Source organism: Fukomys damarensis, unplaced genomic scaffold (genome assembly GCF_012274545.1).
Source record: "Fukomys damarensis isolate Sample0158 unplaced genomic scaffold, DMR_v1.0_HiC HiC_scaffold_27, whole genome shotgun sequence".
NCBI classification, from domain to species: domain Eukaryota; kingdom Metazoa; phylum Chordata; class Mammalia; order Rodentia; family Bathyergidae; genus Fukomys; species Fukomys damarensis.
This window is the reverse complement of record NW_022900939.1, coordinates 27,146,487-27,173,239: the sequence shown is the minus strand read 5'-3', so window position 1 is coordinate 27,173,239 and position 26,753 is coordinate 27,146,487. Positions and strand designations below refer to the sequence as shown.

The window sequence follows — 26,753 nt, the reverse complement described above, 5'->3', positions numbered from 1 at the left end:
CCCTTCTCTCTTAATTCTTCAGGCCAGCTGGATCCAGCGTATGACCCTCCCCCATTCCCAGCCCCAAGAAACCAACCCTTTCCCCCCCACCCCATCTAACTCCTCTTCTCCTAGACCTCCTACTCCTCCCATTTCCTCAACACCTCCTACCACTCCCTCCCATGCTCCAACCCCACCTCTTACTCTTTCCAAGTCCCATATGAGCCACACAATGGCACCCTTGCGTGAAGTAGCAGGGGTTGGGGGAATTGTCCATGTTCATACTCCCTTCCCCATGACTGAATTGGCTGTCATCCAAGCCAGACTTGGTTCTTTCACTGCCGATCCAACCACCTTTGTAATACAATTTCAACTCTTGACACAGTCTTATCAATTAACCTATCATGATCTTTTTGTTGCCTTCCCAATGCTTTAACTCCTGAAGAAGGCAAGAGTGCTGGATCAGGCCCATGCTCATGCAGATCAAGAACACTTGACAAATAATCATCATCTGGTAGGTGCTCTCGCAGTCCCAGAATGAGACCCAGAATGGAACTACAACACCGAGGTGGAAATTGAAGCTTGAGATAGGTACATTAATTGTCTCCTTCATGGGCTCTGCAGAGCCGCCATGAAGTCTGTAAATTATGAGAAGCTTAATGAAATTATTGAAGATAAAAATGAAAATCCGTCTGCCTTTTTACAAAGGCTGACTAATGGCCTCCGCCAACATACTAAACTTGACCCTGAGTCTGTCGATGGCCAGAGATTAATTATGATGCATTTCTTTTCTCAGAGCTACCCTGACATTAGACTCAAATTAAGAAAGCTCGAGAGGGGAACTTTGACTCCCCCTGCAGAAATTCTGGCCACATCATTCAAAGTATATCATGGCTGTGATGATCTCAAGATCACCAAAGCGTATCAGCTATTGGCACAAGCCTTCAGTCCTACCAGGCCACAATTGTCTCAAGGGAAGGGATCCTTCAGGGGGTCTTCTCAACCACTGGGAACCTGTTACTGGTACAATCAAAAGGGTCCCTGGGCCAGGGAGTGCCCAAATCCAAGAGTATACACAAAGCCATGCCCTAAGTGCCAACAGAGGGAACACTGGGGTTCCGACTGCCCCCTGGCATCCAGCCACCATCGGGCTGCTGGCCCCGCCACTCCCCAGAGTGATGACCTGATAGGCCTGGCAACAGCTAAAGGGCTATGAAGAGGCCATAGCACAACTGGCCCAATGCGGATCACTGCCCAGGAGCCCAGAGTGAACTTGATTGTGGCAGGTAGGACTATTGTTTTCCTATTAGATACTGGTGCCAGCTTTCCTGCATTGAGAAAATATTGGGGACCTACTTCCCTGTCTCAGACCTCTATTGTTGGGGTAGAAGGTAAAAAACAACACCCTCAACAGACTCCCCTACTGTCCTACACAATTGGTGATTTTTCATTTCTTCATTCCTTCCTAGTCCTCCCATCCTGTCCCATTCCTTTATTGGGTTGTGACATTTTATCCCAAATTGGGGCATCCATTCATTTTTCTATGCCAAGCCCTACCAACACTCCAATGTCTTCCTTTTATCTTTTGTTATCCCAAGCTGTTGAACCTCCCGTCTCCACATCCAAAAGGCCAATTAGTCCCTCCCTTGTAGACCCCCAGGTGTGGGATGTTCATTCTCCTTCAGTGACCAAATGCGCCCCAGTTAAGGTCATCCTCAAAGATCCTTCACAATTTCCATATCAGGCACAATATCCCCTCCCTCTTACAAGCCTAGAGGAGTTAGTGCCCATCATAAATAGCCTATTACAAAACGGATTTCTGAGACCCACCAACTCTCCATTCAATACCCCCATCTTGGCAGTAAAAAACCCAATGGAACATATTGCTTGGTTCAAGACCTCTGAATCATTAATTCTGCCACTGTTCCCATTCACCCTGTTGTGCCTAATCCTTATACTCTCCTGTCCTCAATCCCATCTAATGCCACCCATTTTCTGTTCTAGATCTCAAAGATGCTTTCTTTTCAATCCCCTTACAAGAGTAGTAAATGTTGGTAAGGATGTGGGGAAAGTGGACCCCATGTATGCTGCTGGTGGGAATGTAGAGCCACTATAGAAATCAGTATGAAGTTTCCTCAAAAAAACTATAATTAGAATTACCATATCATCCAACTATACCACTCCTTGGCATATACCCAAAAGAATTAAGTCAGCATAATACAGAGATATTTGCATTTCCATGTTTGTCACGACTCAATTCACTGTAGCCAAGAAATGGAATCAATCTAATTGCCTATTGACACATGAATAGAAAAAGAAATGTGATACATATACACAATGGAGTATTATTCAGCCATGAGGAACAAAATTTGGTCATCCTCCACTTCTCTTCCCCCATAGCTTGTTCTGGAATCACCTTCCTGGCTGCATACCATTGTCTGAGGCACCACCTTTTCTGAGGGAGACTGTTTAGTCTTGAAAAGCCTTGCATTTCAGAACAAACCATGAAACCAATGAGCATATGAAACTGGGAATCTCTTGTCTTTTCTCAAACTGATCAGTCTTGGGGCCAGTGATTTAGCTCAGTAGTGCCACCACTTGTCTCACAAGAGCAAGGTCCCAAGTTTGATCCCTGGTACCAAATAAATAATTACATTGATCAGTCTCCAAATTTTTAAAAAAATGATTAAGTCTAGTATTTTGAGCCTGTGTCTTGTTGGTTGTACTCTCTAAAGGAAACTAACCTTATTTCTGATTTAATAACCATCAAAAATATAATCACCATATGAGGAAACATATTTTTTCACCTAAGTGAATGATTGGTAAATTGTAGAATTTGTGTTCAAATAATGAAATAATGCTGTGTCTTTTATTCTGAGAGCCAATTTTTCTGAAATCTATACTCTAACAATTGTGGGTTTTTTAAAAAATGGTATTTAAAACAATTTTGGGGGAGGATAAAATGTTATGTTTTATGCATATATACATTTTGTAATGTGCAAGTTAACGATTTCATCAAGTGCCTGCCTACACAGTGATTATAAAAAAGCTCCACATTCAGTTGCACCATTATAAAGTGAAAGAATAATGAGAATAAAGTAAGCTCCTAAAAATTCCCAAAGGGAGGAAAAAAAGACAGGTCACATAAAAAGGATCAGTTATAAGAATGGCATCGCACTTCTCTATACTGACATTAGAAGCCAGAAAATGAACAATGCATTCAAAGTTCTGAAAGAAATAATTCTATTACAAGGTAAATTATCCATCATTTCATACAATATAGATATAATGTCTATCAATTGGGATATACTGATTTATGCTGTAGTAACAAGCAAACAAATCCTCTGTGACATATAAAAACAAGAGTTTATATTTTGGTTATACTACACCTTGTGTAAATTTTTAAGTGAGAGATATTAAATATTGAAATATGCTTCCCTTTTGTATAATCCAGGTTAATGTCACTATCCTGAGCATTACCTATTATTACATGAGAGAGAAAAGTTCTGAGATGCTCTGGTGATGAAATTATATATCATAAAAGTGATAGGCTCCATCTACTCACATGGCCAAGAAGGATTATGTTATCCTTTTTCTGAAACAATAGAGCTGGAAGTATTTGGTGAATAGCACTGGTGACTACAGAAGACATTCTTAAACAAGGACCTTCCTACTCATCCTTTCTAAAGAAACTTGTGAGTGATATGCTGCTTCCAAATGAAGAGAGAAGTTGGCCTGGAACCCATAATGTTAGGAAGCAGATCCCAGGATGATAGCTGCAGGCAAAAAGTGTGACCACCTAAGTGGATTAAGAGGATAGAAGGCAGAAGGAATTGATGCAGTAGGTACTACTCCTTAAATTAACAATAAAGGTGATCAAATCCAGAAGAAAAGTGTTACAGAGAGAGAAGGTCATCACTACTTGGTTAGACAGTGAAATTACTTAATAATAAAATACTCTGAATGCACTTAACCAAAAATGGTTTAAAACTGTGTTGAGAAGCTAGGAGGAAGAAAATATATAAGAGAACTAATATAAGGGAACTACATCTGCTTTTTCTCTGATAAGCTGTTTTTTTAATTGAGTTTATTGGTACAATCTTGGTCTACAATACAGTTACATTCATTTCTGGGATCCTGTACCTTCACATGACAGTTCTTGGTTCTCATTTTTTCCCCTTGTCCCTGCCCTCCCTTCATCTCCTCCTCCCCTCCCCATTTACAAACTCTTTATTTCCATTTTTTCATTTTCTTTTCCCTTATTTCCTTTCTCCTACCCTTCCCACTTTCCCTATACCTTTAGCCCTTTTCTTCCTATTTTGCACTCTTAATTATCCCATTAGGATCTTGTGTACTATTATAGTTTTTCACACCAGAGAAACTATTTGGTACTTACATGTGTGACTTATTTATTTCATTTAATAGTATATCCTCAATATGTATAATTTTCCAATGAATGACTCCAATTTCTCATTCTTTATGGCTGAATAGTATTCCATTTTATAGAAAAACCACATCTTCTTTATCCAGTATCCAACTGATGGGCAGATGGGCTTTTTCCAAGTTTTACCTATTACAAAATGTGCCACTATAAACATAGGTGCACATATATCTCTGTAGTATGATTCTTTTAAATCTTTTGGAAAGATACCCAGCAGAGGGATGGCTGGGTCAAATGGAACTTCTGGACCTAGCTCTTTGAGGTATCTCCATATTGATTTCCATAGTGGTTGAACCAGTCTGCACTCCCACCAACCATGGAGAAGGGATCCTTTCTCCCCACAACCCTGACAACATTTGTTATTGTGTGATTTCTTGATAGCAGCCATCTTTGTGGGGTGAGGTGGAATCTCAGTGTTGTTTTCATCTGCATCTCTTGAATGACCAGTGATGTGGAACATTTCTTCATATATTTACTTGCTGCTTTTACTTCTTTGTCTGAGAAATGTCTGTTCATTTCAGATGCCCATTTTTGAATTGTGTCTTTATATTTGGGGGTGCTGATTGTTTTGATTCTTTATATATTCTAGATAATAGTCCTTTGTCTGAGGAGCAGCTGGTAAAATTTTTCCCCATATTGTAGGTTGTCTCTTAGTTCTGTTGATGGTTTCTTTTTTTGGTACCGGGAATTAAACTCGGGTCCTTGCACTTGTGAGGCAGGTCACCGAATCACTGAGCTAAATCCCCGGCCCTATGGTTTCTTTTGCACTGAAGAATCTTTTCAATAAGATGAGATCCCAGTTGTTGATTCTTTCTGCTAGTTCCCATGCTTCTGAGGACTTGTTCATAAAGTCTTTTCCTATGCCAATGTCTTCAAGAGTTCTGCCTAATTTATCTTCCAGCAAGTTTAGTGTTTCTGTGTTAATATTTAGATCTTTAATCCACTTTGATTTTATTTTAGTGCATGGTGAAAGATAAGGATCTAGTTTTAATATTTGGCAGGTTGAGATCCAGTTTTTACAGCACCATTTATTAAAGAGGCTATCTTTCCTCCTGTGGGGATGGTCATCACCTTTGTCAAAGATGAGGTAGCTGAGTACATCTGGGTTTGCTTTTGTGTCTTCCAATCTGTTCCACTGATCCTCAGGTCTGTTTCTTTGATAGTACTATGCTGTTTTTATCACAGTGGCTTTGTAGTATAGTTTCAGATTGGGAATTGTTATACCCGCTGGCATGTCTCTGTTGCCTAGGATGGCTTTTGCTATTCTAGGTCTCTTATGGTTCCAAATGAATTTTTGGATTCTTTTTTCTAGTTCTGTGAAATATAGTGTTGGAATTTCAATTGGCATTGCATTGAATCTGTATAGCACTTTTGGTAGTATGGCCATTTCCACTATGTTGATTCTTCCTACCCAGGAGCAGGGAATATCTTTCCATTTTATTATATCCTCTTTGATCTCTTTTTTCAGAGTGTTGTAGTTTTCAGTGTAGAGGTCTTTTGCTTCTTTTGTTAGATTGATTCCCAGATACTTCATTTTGGGGGGTGCTATTGTGAAAGGAATTGTTTCCCTAATTTCTCATTCAGTGAGTCTGTTATTTGTGTACAAGAAGGCTATTGATTTTTCAGTGTTGATCTTGTATCCAGCTACTCTGCTAAAAGTTTCAATTAAGTCAGGAAGTCTTTTGGTGGAGTTTTTTGGGTCTTCAATGTAGAGTATCATATCGTCAGCAAATAATGACAGTTTAAATTCTTCCTTTCCTATCTTTATTGCTTTAATTTCTTTCTCTTGTCTAATTGCTATGGCTAATGTTTCCAGAACTGTATCGTAGAGGAGTGGTGATAGTGGGCATCCTTGTCTTGTTCTTGATTTTAACGTGAAGCTTTTTAGTTTTTGGCCATTTAATAGGATGTTGGCTGTTTGTTTTTTCATAGATAGCCTTTATTAAGTTGAGATATAGACCACCTGTTCCAATTTTTTGCAGGGTATTTATCATGAATGGGTGTTGACTTTTGTCAAATACTTTTCTGCATCTATCAAGAGGATCATGTGGTTTTTGTCCTTGGCTTTGTTAATATATTGTATTACATTTATTGATTTAGATATGTTGAACCGTCCTTGCATCCTTGGAATAAATCCGACTTGGTCAGGATGTATGATCTTCTTGATGATCCTCTGTATTCTGTTTGCTAGTATCTTATTGAGGATTTTTGTATCTATATTCATTAAGGAGATTGGCCTGTAGTTCTCTTTTTTAGTTACATGTTTCCCTGGTTTGGGAATCAAAGTGATACTTGCTTCCATCAATGATTTTGGAAGTATTGCTTCCCTTTCAATTTCATTGAAAAGTTTAAAGAGTAGTGGCAGTAGTTCTTCTCTAAATGTCTTGTAAAATTCAGCTGTGAATCCATCAGGACCTGGGTTTTTCTTTGTTGGCAAACTTTTAATTACAGTTTCAATTTCACTGATTATAATTGGGGTGTTTAAAATGTTTTTATCTTCTTCGTTCAACTTTGGTAATTCATAAGTATCTAGAAATCTGTCCATTTATTCTGTGCTTTCTATTTTACTAGAGTACAGGTTCTCATAGTAGGTATTAATGATCCTTTGGATTTCTGTGGGATCTGTTGTGACTTCGCCTTATTCATTCCTGATTGTATGGATCTGAGCCTTTTCTTTCCTTTTTTTGATAAGGTTTGCTAAGGATTTATCAATTTTATTCATTCTTTTAAAAAACCAACTCTTCATTTATTTTTGTATCGTTTTCTTAGTTTCCATTGCATTGATTTCTGCTTGAATCTTTATAATTTCCTCTCTTGTTCGAGCTTTGGGTTTTTCTTCCTCTTGTTTTTCTAGGAGTCTAAGATTCATTGTTAGGTTGTTTATTTGAGCTTGCTCTGTTTTTCTAATGTGGGCATTCAGTTGTATGGATTTTCCATGTAGAACTGCTTTCATTGCATCCCATAGATTCGTGTATGTTGTATTTTCATTTTCGTTTATTTGTAAAAGCTGTCTGATTTCTTCTTTAATTTCCTCTGTGATCCATTGATTGTTCAGGAGAGTGTTGTTCAATTTCCATGTGTTTGTGAAGTTACTATGGTTTCTTATGCTATTGATGTCCAGCTTTATTGCAATGTGATCTGATAATATACAGGGAATAGCTTCAATTCTTTTGCATTTATTCAAACCTATTCTGTGAGCTAGTATGTGATCTATCTTGGAGAATGACCCATGTGCAGTTGAAAAGAATGTATATCCTGATTTTGTTGGTTGGAACACTCTATAGACATCTAATATGTCCATGTGTTCAAAAGCTTGGTTCAGTTCTAGTATTTCCTTGTTGGTATCTTGCCTAGATGATCTCTCAATTTGTGATAGTGGGGTATTTAAATCCCCCAGTACAATTGTATTAGTGCTTATTTGGTTTTTCGTGTTATTTAATATTTGTTTTATATAGTTGGGAGCATTTATATTTGGTGCATATATGTTTATGATTGTCATTTCTTCCTCTTGAATTGTTCCCTTTACAAGGATGTAGTGACCTTCTTTGTCTCTCTTAATCCGCTTTGTTTTGAAATTTACTTTGTCTGCAAATAAGATTGCTACCCCTGCTTATTTCTGGGCTCCTGTCACATGGAGAATTGTTTCCCTGTCACTTTCAGTCTATGGGCTTCTTTTTGTACTAGGTGTGTTTCTTCTATACAACATGTTGTTGGATTTTGCTTCTTAATCCATTCTGCCAATCTGTTTTTCTTGATTGATAAATTGAGGCAATTGACATTGATAGTTATAACTTATATGTCCTGACTTATTATTGTCATGTTATTGTCCTTTTGTTCAGTCTTTTTAATTTTTTGCTCTCTCCTTTTTACTTTCTTGCCTTGGCTATTTGATGTGCTCTGTCGGGCATCATGGTGTTGTGATCTTTGTTGTTTTTTTCTAGGATATTGTTTAAAGTTCCTTGTAGTGCTGGTTTAGTATTCATGAAGTTTCTCAAGTGTTCTTTGTCATGGAAGTATCTTATTTCTCCATCCATTTTGCAAGATGCATCAGTCTTGGTTGGAGCTTGTTTCTCTCTTAGCATTTGAAATACCTCACTCCAGACTCTCCTAGACCTGAGAATTTGTGTTAAAAAGTCTGCTGTGATTCTGATGGGCTTTCCTTTGCATGTGATTTGTTTCTTTTCTCTTACTGCTTGTAGTATTTTGTTCTTCTGTGGGTTTCTGGGATCTTGATTATTATATGTCTAGGTGTAGATTTTTTTTTATCATGGGTAGTTGGCGTCCTATATGCTTCACTTATCTTTATGTCAAATTCTTCCCCTCTGTTTGGGAAGTTTTCTGTCATTAATTCTGTGAACAGCTTTTTAAAGTCATTTGCCTTTTCTCATGCTACTTCATGGATTCCTATCAGTCTTATGTTATTCTTCTTTGCATCGTCTTGGGGTTGTTGAATGGATTTCTCATGATCCCTTACTGTTTTTAAGAAACCTCTCTTTTCATGGTCACTGTCTGCAATCCTATCTTCCATATCTGAGATTCTACCTTCGCAATCTTTTATTCTGTTGCATACACTTTTGATAGAGCTTTTATTCTCCTGGATATCTGTTTGAATCTGTTTAATGGATTCCATTTCTTTCCTTTGTTGGATGTTTATTGTTTCCATTTATTTCTTATGCTGGGCCTTCATGGATTCTATCGTGGTGCTGAGCTCAACTATTTTTTTGTCAGTTTCTGTTCTAGAGTTTTGAATCATGACTTTCATTTTGCTCACCGTCTCTATGGTTATCTTGGAATTTATTTCTGTTTTAAATTTTTCTAGAGCTTGATCAAACAGTTTTGTTACTTCCTGTGCTGTGAGTTCTGAGTGTCCTGGAGGTTTACTATCAGACTTTTCATCCTCCTTTGCCCTACTGTTTGCCATTGGTGAACTGAAAGTCTGTCTTTGTGTCTTGCTGAAGTGTTTTCTCATCTTTATTTTTGCTGTTGGGTAGCACTTGATTCAATCTCTGCATCCTTAAATCTTCCTGATATCATTGCATCCCAGTCTTTGATTCTCTAATCACTTATAGGCATTCTTATTTTAATAGTTGAGACAACAACTCCTCAAATCAATCCCTATCCTTTATCTCAATCGATGCAATCAGAAACACAATAGGATCAATCACCACCCTTTATAGCCAGCCATGCCTCTGTGGAGTGAGTCCAAGGACTGGCACAATCAGTGGATCTGAGAGCTGGTGGGGGTGGGTGCTCAGCAACGCCCGTACAGCTACCCTCCTTGCACTGGGTCCAGAGTAATCAATGGTGCCCGCAGGGAAAGGCGTGGCCTGGTCAGCAGAAGGAGATCTCCTGATAAGCTATTAATGAACAAAAGTGAAAACTAAATTATTAGAGTACAAAAAGCAGCATGCCATTTAAGAAACTTGAGGAAACTTTCAGCAATTAAAAAGAAACAAAATCAAAAACAAATAACAAAAGTGGTAGCACTTTGGAAACGTGAATCTGGAATGGAGTAGGGCAGGTCAGATCTAATTTTTTGTTTTATACTTTTACTTGAATTCTTTTTTTTTTTTCTGGTACCAGGGATTGAACTCGGGTACTTGTGCTTGCAAGGCAGGCCACCGAACCGCTGAGCTAAATCCCCAGCCCATGAATTCTTATATCATATGTACCACTTGGATATAAATTAAAATTAGATAAGAATTTTGTCTTTTTTTCTCCTGTTATGATGCTTTACTAACATAATATGTTGGTATGTAAAAATATGTTACTAGTAATAGAGCCAAGCACTATTATTAATGATTTGTGTGTTTTAACAATGAAGTGATGTCTGTGGTATGGTGCAGAGAGATTTCTCTTTGGATATAAATCAGCTTGGTTTTCTAAGCAAATTAACATTGAAAATTGAATGTTAATTATGCATGTAGTTTTGTAAACACATCCTTGGATCCATTCATATAATTCCCTTAGGTAATGTTGCTTAAGGACTCTCCATTTAATATATATAATATATATTATATTAAATTATATATTATATAAGGGCCAGGGATTTAGCTCAGCGGTTCGGTGGCCTGCCTTGCAAGCGCAAGGACCTGAGTTCGATCCCCGATACCACAAAAAAATTATATCTTATATGATATATATTATATATATTAATTTTTGGGAGGTTCCCAGGATCAAACTCAGGACCTTGCATTTGTGAGGCAGGCATGGTGCTACTGAGATAAATCCTTGGCCCTGTCATTCATATTTTAATTTTACTCTGAAGTTTGAAAAGAATTCATTTTTATCCACCTGTCCCAGAGCTCCTCTCCCTTTTCCACCTCTTGTCCATCTGAACACCCATTCTCATTTCTGTAAGTGCACCACATCCTTGCAAAGTATGCAGTGCTCATGCTGTGCCAGTTGGTTACATTCAATTTAATAAGTAAAGTTTAGTTCTTCTGTGGATGGTTCTCATACTATGGCTCAATAAAGCCATTGAAAATTCTAGTTATTCTGAGATCTTTGCTGTGTTACTCACCAGAGCATTTCCTCCTATTAAAACCAATATCAGCAATCATTTAAAGTCAAATATTCCTCATTGGTTATAAGACATCAAACTACAGTAACCAGTGCTGGCTGCATGATTTCATGTGTGCATTCAGGTGGCGGCAGAGACTGGTTTTATGAGTTCCTTTTTTTAAAGAAAGGAAACAACATTCTTAGAGCCTTTAGAGCTCTACTGAAGTTTCTGTGACCCATTTGGTTCCTGTCTACCCTACTTTGAATCAATGTAAAGGAGAGAAGGATGGGCTGAGGATTTACCTCAGTGGTTCCACCACCTGCCTTGCAAGCACAAGGACCCAAGTTCGATCCCTGGTACCAAAAAGAAAGAAAGAAAGAAAGAAAGAAAGAAAGAAAGAAAGAAAGAAAGAAAGAAAGAAAGAAAGAATCAAAACAAACCTGACCCTGGAGATTTGTCACTAAGACCCCATTACTAACACCCACACAAGGTGGGTAAAATAGATGTATGGAACAATTCACAAACCTCTATTGGCACATCACTAGTCCTCCTTATTTTATTTCCTTCCAGCCTATTCTACATAGCAACATTCTGAATATATCACTCCTCACTTAAAATTCTTCCATGGTATGGTGTCTAGTCTTTAAAGTGATCTGCCCATGGAATTATAACTTTCAGTATTCATTCCTTGAATATGGGTTGTCTCTATATTTGCTTTCCACCAATAAAATATAGGGGAATGATGCTTCCAGTGATAGATTTATTTTAAAAAACTTTAGTATCTCTCTTCAGCCTCTAGGACTGTCATCTTTGGGATACTCTGTCTGACCAGCAGCCATCACATGATATGCCCAAGCTACATGAAGAAGACAGGTAAGCACAGTGGTATATAGCCCTAGATGAAACAACAGCCAATAACCTGCATCATCAAATGCCACCCATGTTAATTTATCATTCCAGACCCAAATTTGAGATCTAAGTGAGAACTGTCTGGGTGAGCAATCAACCTGCAGAACTGTGAGAAATGATGCACAACTTTATTTATCTTTCTGCTCTTGGATAGCTGTGTCACATACTTGGGGGGATTCAGATTAACATGATTAGGAGACACTAACCCCAAAGGTGGACTATATTGATTGTTTAAGACACTAGTGTGTTGTATTAATATACCTAATCACCTATAAGGTTCAGGAGTGACCCTGTGATATTTTTAAGGGGAATTAAGAATTAGTTTTGGAAGAAGTCTTAAAAACTGACTGTTTGGCAGTGTGCAAACTTCTGGGCCACTATACAAATAGATATGAAAAGAATATTTTTATACTTTAGTCAAAAGAGATGGAAGAAATGCTCTAAATTCCAGTTTATTTCTACATGTCTCCTACATGTCCTATCTGTATGACAGGTATATTGCTTCACCTCTGTGCCTAGTTTTTTCTACTGTCAAATGGAACTAAGATTATTGTAAGGATTAGGCAAAGTAGTGCAGAGGATAGTGGCAGGCTCCTGAGAGTACTGTTTAACTTCTTGCTCTGGGCATTATTCTCATATTTTGAATAACAGCAGGATCTTGGTGCAGTCAGTAAAAGCATGGGTCTTCAAGGCTTGAACCCAGATGCCACTGCTTCACTGACTGTCAGGCCTTGAGTACATTTTAAAAATTCATTGTTTTCTGTGTACACTGTACTCTTGACTTATGAACTCAATTCATTCACAAGGGTTGGTTGTAACTCAAGTTGATTGCAAGTCAAGACTATAAGGGAAATATCTATAAAGCACTCTGAACCCCCAAAGCTTCCCTTAACTAACCTTTTCATAATACAAAAGGGTTGCATAAGGTCTTAGCTACTTTCCTCTTGTTGCTGAGACAAAATACTGAACATCCAGAGCCAAAGGGGAAAGGTTTATTTAGATTACATTTCATAGAAGTTTCAGTCTATAATTGGCTGGCTCCAAGGCATGGTTGAAACAGTTTATGGCAGCAGAAGAAGCAAAGCAACAAAGAACCTTAACAGAGTCTTTCTGTCCCTTTTACACTGATTACTTAGGGCTGGTAGCACTCACATCCTTAATCCTAGTGCTCTTGAATCTAGTGTTGTACCATGAATCAGTTCCAGAAAAAGCCCCATCCATGGCTTCATGAGACTTTGGGGGGACACCAAGCCATAACATAATGTGTGTAATTTACCAGGAATACCAAAAATTTTCCTAGTGTATTCACCAAAATAGTTAGAAGATGTGCCTAGTTTACCAGAAATAATAATTTCATACTGTATTCACTATTCAAGTTGACATCTTTGGCTTGCAGGAAGGGAAGATGAAATGAAAGGTAGTTATTGTTTGGAAGGAGAGTCCCCTTCGAAAAGAACATGGGAATCTGGCTCTGTGATGTCCTTTCTGTCTTTGGGAGAGGCTGTGCCCACTGGGACCTGCTTCTGGCTCACTAGGTCTCAACCTTTTCAGAACTAAAGACTGGTCTAATGTTATTTGTTTCTATGTTTTTCTTTAACACTGTTCTATAGTATGACATGACATCATCATTAAATCAATGCAATAATTGTCTTTTTCTGTGTCTTCTCTACGGATGTTTTTAGCTCTGTCCATTTTTTCATTATTTCCTTTATTTCGAAAGAACTTTGCTGCACTGATTTGTGATACTACCCCTCCTCTTCAGAAAGCTCCTCAGCTGTCTTTCTCTGCTGCTCAGGTGGAAGTTGCTGTAGTTCCTCTGTAGACCATTCCTCTGAATGTTCCTTCGCCAGTTCCTCAACATCACCACTGCCTACCTGCAAGCCTATGGACTCTGCTTTAGTGACAATGTAATCAAACACAGGGTCAATTGAAGGCTCCTCTAAATAGCCTTCAAAGTCTCTCTCTCCTTTAAAATTTTAGGCACATTTTCTTTTTTTGGTACCAGGGATTGAACGTGGGACCTTGCACTTGTAAGGTAGGCAGCAGAACCACTGAGTTAAATCTCTGGCCCAAGCCACATTTTCTTCCAGGCAGATTTCAGTGTCCTTAGACATTGACCCAGGATGTCTCAATTAATCTCACACAGTAAAGACTGGCATTGAGTCATAACTCAAGACTTCAGTCATAAGTTAAAGCTAAAATTCTGGTCATAACTCTAGTTGTTTGTATGTTAGGCTGGTTGTAACTCAAGGATCCACTGTAATGGGGAAGGTAAGAGATACCTGATGAAATGAGGGTGGCATGGACTTGAACTGTGGCTCCAGGAACCTTGCATGCTTCCCTGCTCTCCTGTACAGCCCCTGTGATATCTCAGCCACAGAAGCCATTGTCCATTGGTGGTAGCCAGAGCTCCTGGGACCACAGGACAGGAAGGACATTAGGAAGCCATCCAGTTCTAGTTCAGTCATGTTTCAGAGCTGTCAATCAAGTTGTACCTCAACCTAAACAATACAGTATAACAATTATTTATGCAACATTTACATTGGCTTAAGTGTTGTAACTAATCCAAGATAATTTAAAATATATGGCAGGATGTACAGAGGTTATATACAAATATCATGCCCCCCCCCTTTTTTTGGTACTGGGGATCAAATTCTGGCCCTTGCACTTACAAGGCAGGTGGCAGAACCACTGAGCTAAACTCTGGCCCTTGCACTTACAAGGCAGGTGGCAGAACCACTGAGCCAAACCCTGGCCCTATATCATGCCATTTTTGAAGTAAAAGGGACTTGAGCTGCTACCTATCTTGGTTTCTATTAGATATTCTGGATCTAGTTCAACCATGGATACTGAGGAATGATTGTTTACAATGCATTATTTTGCAGTAACACAGTACCTTTTACTCGTGGATTTGGAAGCACTTCCTCAGTTCTTGCTTTTACTTGAGTGGTACAGAGAAGCAAAGATAAATTAAACGGTATGCTTATAACCCTCAATACATTCAGGAACCTGTCACAAACAAGGGTTTTTTCTAGTCCTCTATAGAGGGAGAGCTGAGTCAGTGGGGCAGCTCTGACTCTCAGGGATCCCAGGGCAGAGGCCGCCAGCCCCTGGACTCCTGTTGTCTTTGCAGTGACTATATTGGTTTTTAGTGAAAAAAAAAATCAATCTTTTACAAATTGGCCTTTTTCATGCCACTGTTGTGCACCTAATGAGAATATCTCCAAAGGATGTCAACGGCCTATCAGATAAATATATGGAATATATTAAATTGTCCTCATGCCACCCAATCAAGGATTGGCCACCTGAGTGTCTCTAAGTGATTCATGAGGGGCAGAGAGAGCTGAGCCAACTTCAGGTCAGGGTGTCTTCCTTTCCCACAGTGGCAGTCACACTTGTGTTTCTCAGGTTTAATCTGCTTCTCAGGGTGAGGGCTTCTACAATAAGCTTTGTACCTGACCTAGATGCCAGGTTGTTGGGCTGTCCCAGTTCTGCTGGGTATTCTCAGGAAGTTCCCTTCACCTCCAGGAAAGAGCAGAAGTGTGTCCCTTCTAAAGTTTTAACGCTGCTATATTTTTCCTTAAAAAACAAAACATGACTGCAATCTAATTTCTGAAGCAAACAAAAAACTAATTTCCTACAGAAGAGGAGATAGCAGAGAGTCACATGAGGTCCAAAAAGTACAGTGAACAAACTGCTTACAGGAGACTTATAAAGAAACTGTGCTATGTTTGGAAGGTCTAGCAGAGTGTTCACTTTCAACAACTGACCATACCATGGAAGACAGGACATTTAAAGTGGCCAGGTCCTTGGTCCCAATGGAAAGGAAATACTCTCTGAAAGGTGAATTTCTGATGCCTTCAGATCTGTGTCCAGCATTGGGAGGATGAGGGTGTATATAAGTATTGGGAGGAGGAGTTAAGTCCTCTCCCCACATTGTATGGGACAAATTTTCAAAACTTGTGTGTCTCAGTTTCTCATCACCAGAACTCATTTCCAAAGGCAATTTGGGGAAAATGAGACAATACCTAGTAGGTGCTGAAGCCATGCGTAGCATATGGTAAACACTACAGTTTTACTATTACTATGGTGTCCAGAATAAGATTTTTTTGTAGTCCTGGGGCTTGAACCCAGGACCTCTAGCCAACTAGCAAAAGCTCTACCACTGCCCTATGACTTCAGCCTTCTTATATTTTAAAATGAGAAATTTCTATAGAAGCCCTATATATTTTATTTTGCTTCTGGGTACATATGATTTTCAACTTTTTCATAAAAATTTTTATTTTTGAGTCCCTATCTTGTTTTAGATGTGGTGCCAGGAAAATTTATATAACTTATCCAATAAATTCTCATAACAAGCTCAGTAATAATGATAGAATAACTTTGTAGGCTGTGTAGAGTTTCTGATAGGAGAACAGAACTCTGAGCTGTAACAGAACTGTGAATAAAAGCCTCTGCAATAGGCAAAACTTGGGCCGGGCCATGTGGGAAAGAAGATGAACTGAGGAGAGGTGAGTAAGGGCTGGAGAATGACATGTTCCAAGAGAAGGGACCAGTTTGGTCAAAGACTTGGTGGCTAGATAGGGCTCCTTCCATCTAGCACAACCACATCACTTCCCCCTGGACAATTAACAACCAAATTAGAGACACCTCATCCTGCCAAGTGGTCACCAATTCAGTTGACCAACTGTCCTCTATTGCTGTTTCACTGCTTAATGACATGTATTCCATTTTAGCAAATAGATTTTTCAAATGCCATTGACATTTTCATTTCACAGTGATTTACACTCATGCACAATAGAATCCTTACTAGGTTTTGCATTAGAATTAAATATACACATTACATTTGTATTCACAGATATACACACATCTTCATATATTTACACATTCGTAGGTATTGTGTGTGTGTGTGTGTGTGTGTGTGTAATTACCCTTAAGTGTCAGTGGGGTTTGGTACCAGAACTCCCTGAGAATACCAAACTTTGAGAATGATCAAGACCCTTATATGCAATGATTTTTTTGTGTGTGTACCCTATGCACAGATGTCTGTATATTTTAAATCATCTCTAGATTACCTGTAATCCCTAATTTACCCTACAGGCTATATAAATAGTTGTTATAGTGTTTAGGGAATAATAAAAAATTGTACATGTGTAGCACACATGCAACTTTAAAAAAATATTTTTGATCTGAGCTTGGTTAAATTCACTGCTGTGGAACTCATGGAAACAAGCCCAACTCTCGTGTGTGTGTGTGTGTGTGTGTGTGTGTGTATGTGTGTGACTATACCTCAGAAGCACTCAGAAAACTGTGTTTCTGTTCTAACCTCAAGCTGAACCTATCACCAAGGATACAGAATTCTGAAGGCTTGTGTGCAATCAGAGATGCTAAGTCCTATCTGAGGCCTTAAGGTATTTTCTCTTAAAAGCGCCTAACTACACTGTTACAATTTCTGCAAGGCAGAGACCTACAAACAAAAAGGAATACAGTTGTACTTCATATAAGGTGTGGACTTCACTGGTAATTCCACAGCGTTGTTGCACATTTCTCTGTGGAGTACTTCCCATTCAGGAAACTATCCGGTTTGGTATCAAAGGGCTAAGCGGGGAAAGAAGCTTTTTCCCTGAGCAAATGGCAGTTTAAACTGCAGAAGCACTCTGAAAAGATTCTGCAAGGGAGACCTACAAACAAAAAGGAATACAGTTGTACTTCATATAAGGTGTGGACTTCACTGGTAATTCCACAGCGTTGTTGCACATTTCTCTGTGGAGTACTTCCCATTCAGGAAACTATCCGGTTTGGTATCAAAGGGCTAAGCGGGGAAAGAAGCTTTTTCCCTGAGCAAATGGCAGTTTAAACTGCAGAAGCACTCTGAAAAGTGCGTTTGTGTTCTAACTTCAAACTGGACATATCACCAAGTACACAGAGCTCTGGATGCTTTTGGGCACTCACAGCTGCTAAGCACTATCTGATGCCTTAATGGCTTTTCTCATAAAATTGCCTCAAAATAGTGTTTCAATCTCTGCTAGGAAAGGAATTACAAACAAAAAGGAATACAGTTATACTCCATATAAGATGTGGACTTCAATGGTAAACTCACAGTGCTTCAGCACCTTGCTCTGTGGAGTACTTCACATTCAGGAAACTAACCGCTTTTGTTTCACATGGCTCAGTGGGCAAATTAGCTGGTTCCCGGGAAAAGGGCAGTTTAAACCACAGAAGCACTTAGAAAAGTGTGTTTGTTTTCTGACCTCAATCTGAAACTATCAACTAGGATACAGATTTCTGAAGGCTTGTGTGCACTCAGAGCTGCTAAGCACTATCTGAGACCTTAAGGGCTTTTCTCTTAAAAGTTTCTCACAATAGTGTTTCAATCTCTGCCAGTGAATGAGCGACAAAGAAAAAGGGATACATTTATACTCCGTATAAGATGTGGACTTCACTGGTAAACTCACAGCTTTGCACCTCCTTTCTCTGTTGAGTACTTCACATTCAGGAAACTAACTGCTTGGATTCAAATGGCTACATGGTCAAAGAAGCTGTTTCCCAGGGAAAAGGCAGTTTAAACTACAGAAGCACTCTGAAAAGTGCATTTGTGTTCTAACTTCAAACTGATCATATCACCAAGTAAACAGAGTTCTGGAGGCTTATGGGCACTCAGAGCTGATAAGCACTATTGGAGTGCTTAAGGGCTTTTCTGATAAAAGTGCCTCACAATAGTGTTTCAATGTCTGCTAGGCAAGGGACTACAAACACAAAGGTATACAGTGATACTCCGTATAAGATGTGGACTTCACTGGTAAACTCAGAACGTTGCAGCACGTTTCTTTGTGGAGTAGTTCACATTCAGGAAACTACTGCTTTGATTTGAAATGCCTAAGCGGTGTAAGAATCTGTTTCCCTGGGAAAACAGCAGTTTAAATGGCAGAAGCACTATGAAAAGTGCATTTGTGTACTCACTCACACTGAACATATCACCAAGTACACAGACTTCTGGAGGCTTTTGTGCACTCAGAGCTGCTAAGCACTATCTGAGGCCTTTAGGGCTTTTCTCATATCAGTGCCTCGCAATAGCCTTTCAATCTCTGCCAGGCAAGGAACTACAAACAAAAAGGAATACAGTTATAATCCGTATAAGATGTGGACTTCATTGGTAAACTCACAGAGTTGCAGCACCTTTCTCTGTGGAATACTTCACATTCAGGAAACTAAACGCTTTGGTTTCAAATGGCTTAGCATTGAGAGAAGCTCGTACCTGGGGAAAGCGGCAGTTTAAACCACAGAAGCACTGTGAAAAGGGCGTTTGTGTTCTAACTTTAAACTGAACATATCAGCAAGTACACAGACTTCTGGAGGCTTGTGTGTACTCAGAGATGCTAAGCACTATCTGAGGCCTTAAGGGCTTTTCTCGTAAAAGTGCCTCACAATAGAGTTTCACTCTTTGCAAGGCAGAGGTCTACAACCAAACAGGAATACAGTTATACTCCTTATAAGAGTTGGACTTCACTGGTAAAGTCATAGAGCTGCAGCACCTTTCTCTATGGAGTACTTCCCATTCAGGAAACTAACCGCTTTGATTTCAAATGGCTAAGTGGCAAAAGAAGCTGCTTCCCAGGGAAAATTGCAGTTTAAACCGCAGAAGCACTCTGAAAAGTGCATTTGCGTTGGAACATCAAACGGAATCTATCACCAAGTAAACAGATTTCTGTAGGCTTGTGTGCACTCAGAGCTGCTAAGCACTCTCTTATGGCTTAAGGTCTTTTCTGGTACAAGTGCCTCACAACAGTGTTTCAATCTCTGCCCGGAAAGGACCTATAAAGAAAAAGGAATACATTCATACCCCATATAAGAGGTGGACATCTCTGGTAAACTCAGAGTTGCCACACCTTTCTCTGTAGAGTACTTCACATTCAGCAAACTAACCGCTTTGGTTTCAAATGGCTAAGCCGCGAAGGAAGCTGCTTCCCGGGGAAAACTGCAGTTAAATCCGCAGAAGCACTCGGAAAAGTTCATTTCTGTTCTAACATCAAACTGCACCTATTAGCAAATATGCAGATTTCTGGAGGCTTGTGTGCACTCAGAGATGCTAAGCACTATCTGAGGCCTTAAGGGCTTTTCTCGTAAATGCGCCCATCAATAGTGTTTTAATCTCTGCCAGGCAAGGACCTACAAACAAAAAGGAATACAGTTATACTCCATATAACATGTGGACTTCACTATAAACTCACAGAGTTGCAGGACTTTTCTCTGTGGAGTACTTCATATTCAGGAAACTAACCGCTTTGATTTCAAATGAATAAGTGACAAAAGAAGCTGATTCCCATGGAAAACTGCACTTTAAACCGCAGAAGCCCTCTGCAAAGTGCGTTTGTGTTCTAACGTCAAACTGAACCTATCCCCAAGTATACAGAGTTCTGGAGGCTTGTGTGCACTCAGAGCTGCTAGGCACTCTCTTAGGCCTGAAGGGCTTCTCTGCTAAAAGTGCCTCACAACAGTGTTTCAATCTCTGCCAGGCAGAGACCTACAAACAAAAAGGAATACAGTTGTAAACCACATAAGACGTGGACTTCACTGGTAAACTCACAGAGTTGCAGCACCTTTCTCTGTGGAGTACTTCACATTCATGAAACTGACCGCTTTCGCTTTAAACGGCTAAGTGGCGAGAGAAGCTGTTTCCCGGGGAAAACCGCACTTTAAACCACAGAAGCCCTCTGCAAAGTGCGTTTGTGTTCTAACGTCAAACTGAACCTATCCCCAAGTATACAGAGTTCTGGAGGCTTGTGTGCACTCAGAGCTGCTAGGCACTCTCTTAGGCCTGAAGGGCTTCTCTGCTAAAAGTGCCTCACAACAGTGTTTAAATCCTTGACAGAAAGAGACCTTCAAACAAAAAGGAATACAGTTAAACACCGTATAAGATGTGGACTTCACTGGTAAACTCACAGAGCTGCACCACCTTTCTATGTCGAGTACTTCACATTCAGCAAACTAACCACTTTGGTTTCAAAGGGTAAGCGGCGAATCAAGCTGCTCACCAGGAAAAACTGCAGTTTAAACTGCAGAAGCACTCTGAAAAGTGTGTTTTTGTTCTGCCCTCAAACTGAACCTGTCACCAAGTATACAGAGTTCTGGAGGCTTGTCTGCACTCAGATCAGCTAGGCACTCTCTTAGGCCTTTATGGTTTTTCTCATACAAGCGCTTCACAACAGTGTTTCAATTTTTGCCAGGGAAGGCCCTACAAACAAAAAGAAACACAGTTATTCCCCATATAAGAGGTATATTTCACTGTTAAACTCACAGAGTTGCAGCACCTTTCTCTGTGGAGTACTTCACATTCAGCAACCTAACCACTTTTGTTTCAAAGGGCTAAACAGCGCAAGAAGTTGCTTCTAGGGGAAAACTGCAGTTTAAACCACAGAAGCACTCTGAAAAGTGCTTTTGTGTTCTGACCTCTAACTGAACCTATCTCCAAGTATACAGAGTTCTGGAGGCTTGTGGGCACTCAGAGCTGCTAAGCACTCTCTTAGGCCTTAAGGGCTTTTCTGGTACAAACGCCTCACAAAAGTGTTTAAATTCTTGCCAGAAAGAGACCTACAAACAAAAAGGAATACAGTTATACTCCATATAAAGGTGGACTGCACTGCTAAACTCACAGAGTTGCAGCACCTTTCTCTGTGGAGTACTTCACATTCAGGTAACTAACCACTTTGGTTTCAAAAAGCTAAGTGGTGAAGGAAGCTCCTTCCCCGGAAATCTTCAGTTTAATCCACAGAAGCACTCTGAAAATTGCGTTTGTGTTCTAACATCAAACTGAACGTATCACCAAATATACGGAGTTCTGGTGGCTTGTGTGAACTCAGAGCTGCTAGCACTCTCTTAAGCCTTGAGGGCTTTTCTGGCACAAGAGCCTCACAACAGTGTTTCAATCTCTGCCAGGCAAGGACCTTCAATCAAAATGGAATACATTTATGCCCCATATAAGAGGTGGACTTCACTGGTACACTCACAGAGTTGCAGCACCTTTCTCTGTGGAGTAGTTCACATTAAGCAATCTAACCGCTTTGGTTTCAAAGGGCTAAGCAGCGAAAGAAGATTCTTATCGGGGAAAACTGCAGTTAAAAACCGCAGAAGCACTCTGAATAGTGCATTTGTGTTCTAACCTCAAACTGAACCTATCACCAAATATACAGATTTCTGGAGACTCTTGTGCACTCAGAGCAGCTAAGCACTCTCTTAGGTCTTAAGGGCTTTTCTGGTACAAAGCTTCACAATAGTGTTTCAGTCTCTGCCAGGCAGAGACCTACAAACAAAACGAAATACAATTATACTTCGTATAAGATGTGGACTTCACTGGTAAACTCACAGAGTTGCAGCACCTTTCTCTGTGGAGTGCTTCACATTCAGCAAACTCACCCTTTGGTTTCAAAATGCTAAGTGATGAAAGTAGCTACTTCCCAGGGAAAACTGCAGTTTAAACCACAGAAGCACTCTGAAAATGTATTTGTGTTCTAACATCAAACTGAACCTATCACCAAGTATACAGAGTTCTGAGGGCTTTTGCGCACTCAGAGCTGCTAAGTACTCTCTTAGGCCTTTAAGGGCTTTTCTTGTGCAACAGTCTCACAACAGTGTTTCAATCTCTGCCAGTTAGAGACGTACAAACAAAAAGGAATACAATTATACCCCATATAAGAGGTGGACTTCACTGGTAAACTCACAGAGTTGCAGCACCTTTCTCTGTGGAGTTCTTCAAATTCAGGAAACTAACCGCTTTGGTTTCAATGGGCTAAGTGGTGAAGGAAGCTGCTTCCCAGGGAAAACTGCTGTTTAAACCAGAAAAGCACCCTGAAAAGTGCCTTTGTGTTCTAACATCAAACTGAACCTATCACCAAGTATACAGAGTTCAGTGGCTTTTGTTCACTCAGAGCTGCTAAGCACTCTCTTAGTCCTTAAGGGCTTTTCTTGTACAAGAGCCTCATATCAGTGTTTCAATCTCTGCCAGTCAAGGACCTACAAAGAAAAAGTAATACTGTTTCACTTCAAATGTGAAGTGGACTTCAATGGTAACTGATAGAGCTGCACCCCCTTGCTCTGTACAGTAGTTCACATTCAGGAAACTAACCGCATTGGTTTCAATTTGCTAACCAGCAAAAGAAGCTGTTTCCTGGGGAAAAACTGTGGTTTAAACCACAGAATCACTGTGCAAAGTGGGCATTCTTTCTAAGCTCACACTGAACTTACCACCAATTTTACAGCGTTCCAGGTGCTTGTTAGCATCAGAGCTGCTAAGCACTCTTTTAGACCTCAGGGCGAAGTTTTCAAAAAGCCTCTCAGAAAAAAGTCTCTATCTCTGCCAGGGATAGAGCTACAAACAAAAATCAATGCAGTTTCACTCCAAATGTGAAGTGGACTTCAGTGAGAATTGCAACCCATTGCTCCATGCAGTACTTTATATTCAGGAAAATACCCGTATTGGTTTCAATCGGCTAGCTGGCAAACAAAGCTGTTTCCCGGGAAAAAAACTACGGTTTAAACCGCAGAAGCACTATGGAAAGTGCGCATTCTTTCTAAACTCACACTGAACTTATCACCAATTTCACAGAGTTCCAGATGCTTGTGAGACTCAGAGCTGCTAAGCACTGTCTTAGGCCTCAGGGCAAACATTCCTAGAGGCCTCTGAGACAAGAGCCACTATCTCTGGAAGGCAGAGCCCAGAAACAAGAAGGAATACAGTTTCACTCCCAAGGTGAAGTGGACTTTACTGGTAAACTGACAGTGTTGCAGCCCCTTGCTCTGTGGAGTACTTCACGTTCAGGAAACTAACCGTATTGGTTTCAATCAGCTAACCGGCGAAAGAAGCTCTTTCCCGGGGAAAAACTGCGGTTTAAACTGCAGAAGCACTCTGACAAGTTGGCTTGCTTTCTAAGCTCACACTGGACTTGTCACCAAGTTTACAGAGTTGTCGATGCTTGTGGGACTCAGAGCTGCTAAGCACTCTCTTAGGCTTCAGGGCAAAGCTTCCTAGAGGCCTCTGAGAAAAGAGCCACTATCTCTGCCAGGCAGAAACTTACAAACAAGAAGGAATAAAGTTTCACTCCATATGTGAAGTGGACTTCACTGGTAAACTGACAGTGTTGCATCCCCTTGCTCTGTGGAGTACTTCATATTCAGGAAACTAACCGCATTGGTTTCAATGAGCTAAGCAGTGAAAGAAGCTGTTTCTCGGGGGAAAACTGTGGTTTAAACCACAGAAGCACTCTGCAAAGTGCACTTGCTTTCTAAGCTCAAACAGAAAGTATCATGAAGGTTACAAAGTTCTATATGCTTGTGGGGCCAAAGAGCTGATAAGCACTCTCTTAGGCCTCTGGCCAAAGTTTTGTAGAAGCCTCTCAGAAAAGATCCACTATCTCTGCCAGGCAGAGACCTACAAACAAGAAGGCATACAGTTTCACTCCCAATGTGAAGTGGACTTCATGGGTAAACTAACACTGTTGCAGCCCCTTGCTCTGTGGAGTACTTCAAGTTCAGGAAACTAACCGCATTGGTTTCATTTGGCTAAGTGGCAAAAGAAGCTGTTTCCCAGGGAAAAACTGTGGTTTAAGTTGCAGAAGCAGTGTCAAAAGTGCGCTTGCTTTCTAAACTCAAACTGAACTTATCATCAAGTTTACAGAATTCTCCATGCTTGTGGGACTCAGAGCTGCTAAGCACTCTCTTAAGCTTCAGGGCAAAGCTTCCTAGAGGCCTCTCAGAAAAGAGCCTCTATCTCTGCCAGGCACACCTACAATGAAGAAGCAATACAGTTTCACTCGAAATTTGAGGTAGACTTCATTGGTAAACTGACAGAGTTGCAATCCCTTGCTCTGTGGAGTACTTCATATTCAGGAAACTAACCACATTGGTTTCAATGGGCTAAGCAGTGAAAGAAGCTGTTTCCTGGGGAAAAATTGTGGTTTAAACCACAGAAGCACTTTGCAAAGTGTGCTTGCTTTCTAAGCCCAAACTGAAAGTATCAACAAAGTTACAAAGTTCTATATGCTTGTGGGGACAAAGAGCTGGTAAGCACTCTCTTAGGCCTCAGGGTGAAGTTTTCCAAAAGCCTCTCAGAAAAGAGCCTCTATCTCTGCCAGGGAGAGAGCTACAAATTAAAATCAATACAGTTTCGCTCCATATGTGAAGTGGACTTCAGTGGTAAACTGACAGAGTTGCAACCCATTGCTCCGTGCAGTACTTCATATTCAGGAAACTAACCACATTGGTTTCAATGGGCTAACTGGTGAAAGAAGCTGTTTCCCAGGGAAAAACTGTCTTTTGACCCACAGAAGCACTGTGAAAAGTGCACTTGCGTTCTAAGCTCACACTGAACTTATCACCAATTTTACAGAGTTCCAGATGCTTGTGAGACTCATAGCTACTAAGCACTCTCTTAGGCCTCAGGGCAAACATTCCTAGAGGCCTCTGAGACAAGAGCCACTATCTCTGCCAGGCAGAGACCTACAAACAAGAAGGGATGCAGTTTCACTCTGAATGTGAAGTGGACTTTACTGGTAAACTGACAGTGCTGCAGCCCCTTGCTCTGTGGAGTAATTCATGTTCAGGAAACTAACCGTATTGGTTTCAAATGGCTAACTGGTGAAAAAAGCTGTTTTTGAGGAAAAACTGCGGTTTAAACCACAGAACCACTCTGACAAGTGCGCTTGCTTTCTAAGCTCACACTGGACTTATCACCAAGTTTACAGAGTTCTCGATGCTTGTGGAACTCAGAGCTGCTAAGCACTCTCTTAGGCTTAAGGTCAAAGCTTCCTAGAGGCCTCTCAGAAAAGAGCCTCTATCTCTGCCAGGCACACCTACAAAGAAGGAATATAGTTTCACTCCGAATGTGAGGTGGACTTCACTAGTAAACTGACAGTGTTGCTGTCCTTTGCTCTGTGGAGGACTTCATATTCAGGAAACTAACCAGATTGGTTTCAATGGGCTAAACAGCGAAAGAAGCTGTTTCCCAGGGAAAACCTGCAGTTTGAACTGCAGAAGCACTCTGAAATGTGCACTTGCTCTCTAAGGTCAAACAGAAAGTATCATGAAGGTTACAAATTTCTATATGCTTGTGGGGCCAAAGAGCTGGCAAGCACTCTCTTCGGCCTCAGGGCAAAGCTTTCTAGAAGCCTGTTAGAAAAGACCCTCTATCTCTGCCAGGGAGAGAGCTACAAATAAAAATCAATACAGTTTCACTCCGTATGTTAAGTGGACTTCAGTGATAAACTGACAGAGGTGCAACCGGCCTGCCCGGAGCAGTACTTCACATTCAGAAAACTAACCACATTGGTTTCAATGAGCCAACCAGCGAAAGAAGCTGTTTCCTGGGGAAAACTTCAGTTTAAACCTCAGAAGTACTCTGAAATATGTGCTTGCTTTCTAAGCTCAAACTGATAATATCACCAAGGTTACAAAGTTCTATATGCTTGCATGCACAAAGAGCTGGTAAGCACTCTCTTAGGCCTCAGGGCAAAGCTTCCTAGAGGCCTCTCAGTAAAGAGCCACTATCTCTGCCAGGCAGATACCTACAAACAACAGTTGCACTCAGAATGTGAAGTGGAGTTCACTGGAAAACTGACAGTGTTACAGCCCCTTGCTCTGTGGAGTACTTCATATTCAGGAAAATAACTGCATTGGTTTCAATTGGCTAAGCGGTGAAAGAAGCTGTTTCCTGGTTAAAAAGTGAGGTTTAATCTGCAGAAGCTCTCTGAAAAGTTTGCTTTTTTTCTAACCTCAAACTGAAGGTATTACCAAAGTTACAAAGTTCTACATGCTTGTTTCGACAAAGAGCTGGTAAGCACTCTCTTAGGCCTCAGGGCAAAGTTTTCTATAAGCCTCTGAAAAAAGAGCCACTATCTCTGCCAGTATGAGAGCTACAAACAAAAATCAATA

At 40.3% G+C, this 26,753-nt stretch overlaps 1 protein-coding gene across 4 annotated transcripts in view; it reads right to left on the bottom strand.

The window, feature by feature from the left end:
* Positions 1-9,583: 9,583 nt before the first annotated feature.
* The window catches only part of Slc35d2 (solute carrier family 35 member D2), a 100,720-nt gene continuing 83,550 nt past the window's right edge, over positions 9,584-26,753 (bottom strand). For 3 of the 4 annotated variants that reach the window (XM_010607620.3, XM_010607616.2, XM_010607617.1), the window contains one exon: positions 9,584-9,777. In XM_010607620.3, the coding sequence (XP_010605922.1) occupies positions 9,592-9,777 (186 nt within the window). In that variant the 3' untranslated portion in view covers positions 9,584-9,591. The remainder of the gene's footprint in view (positions 9,778-26,753) is intronic. The other variant, XM_010607619.3, reaches the window with a different exon arrangement.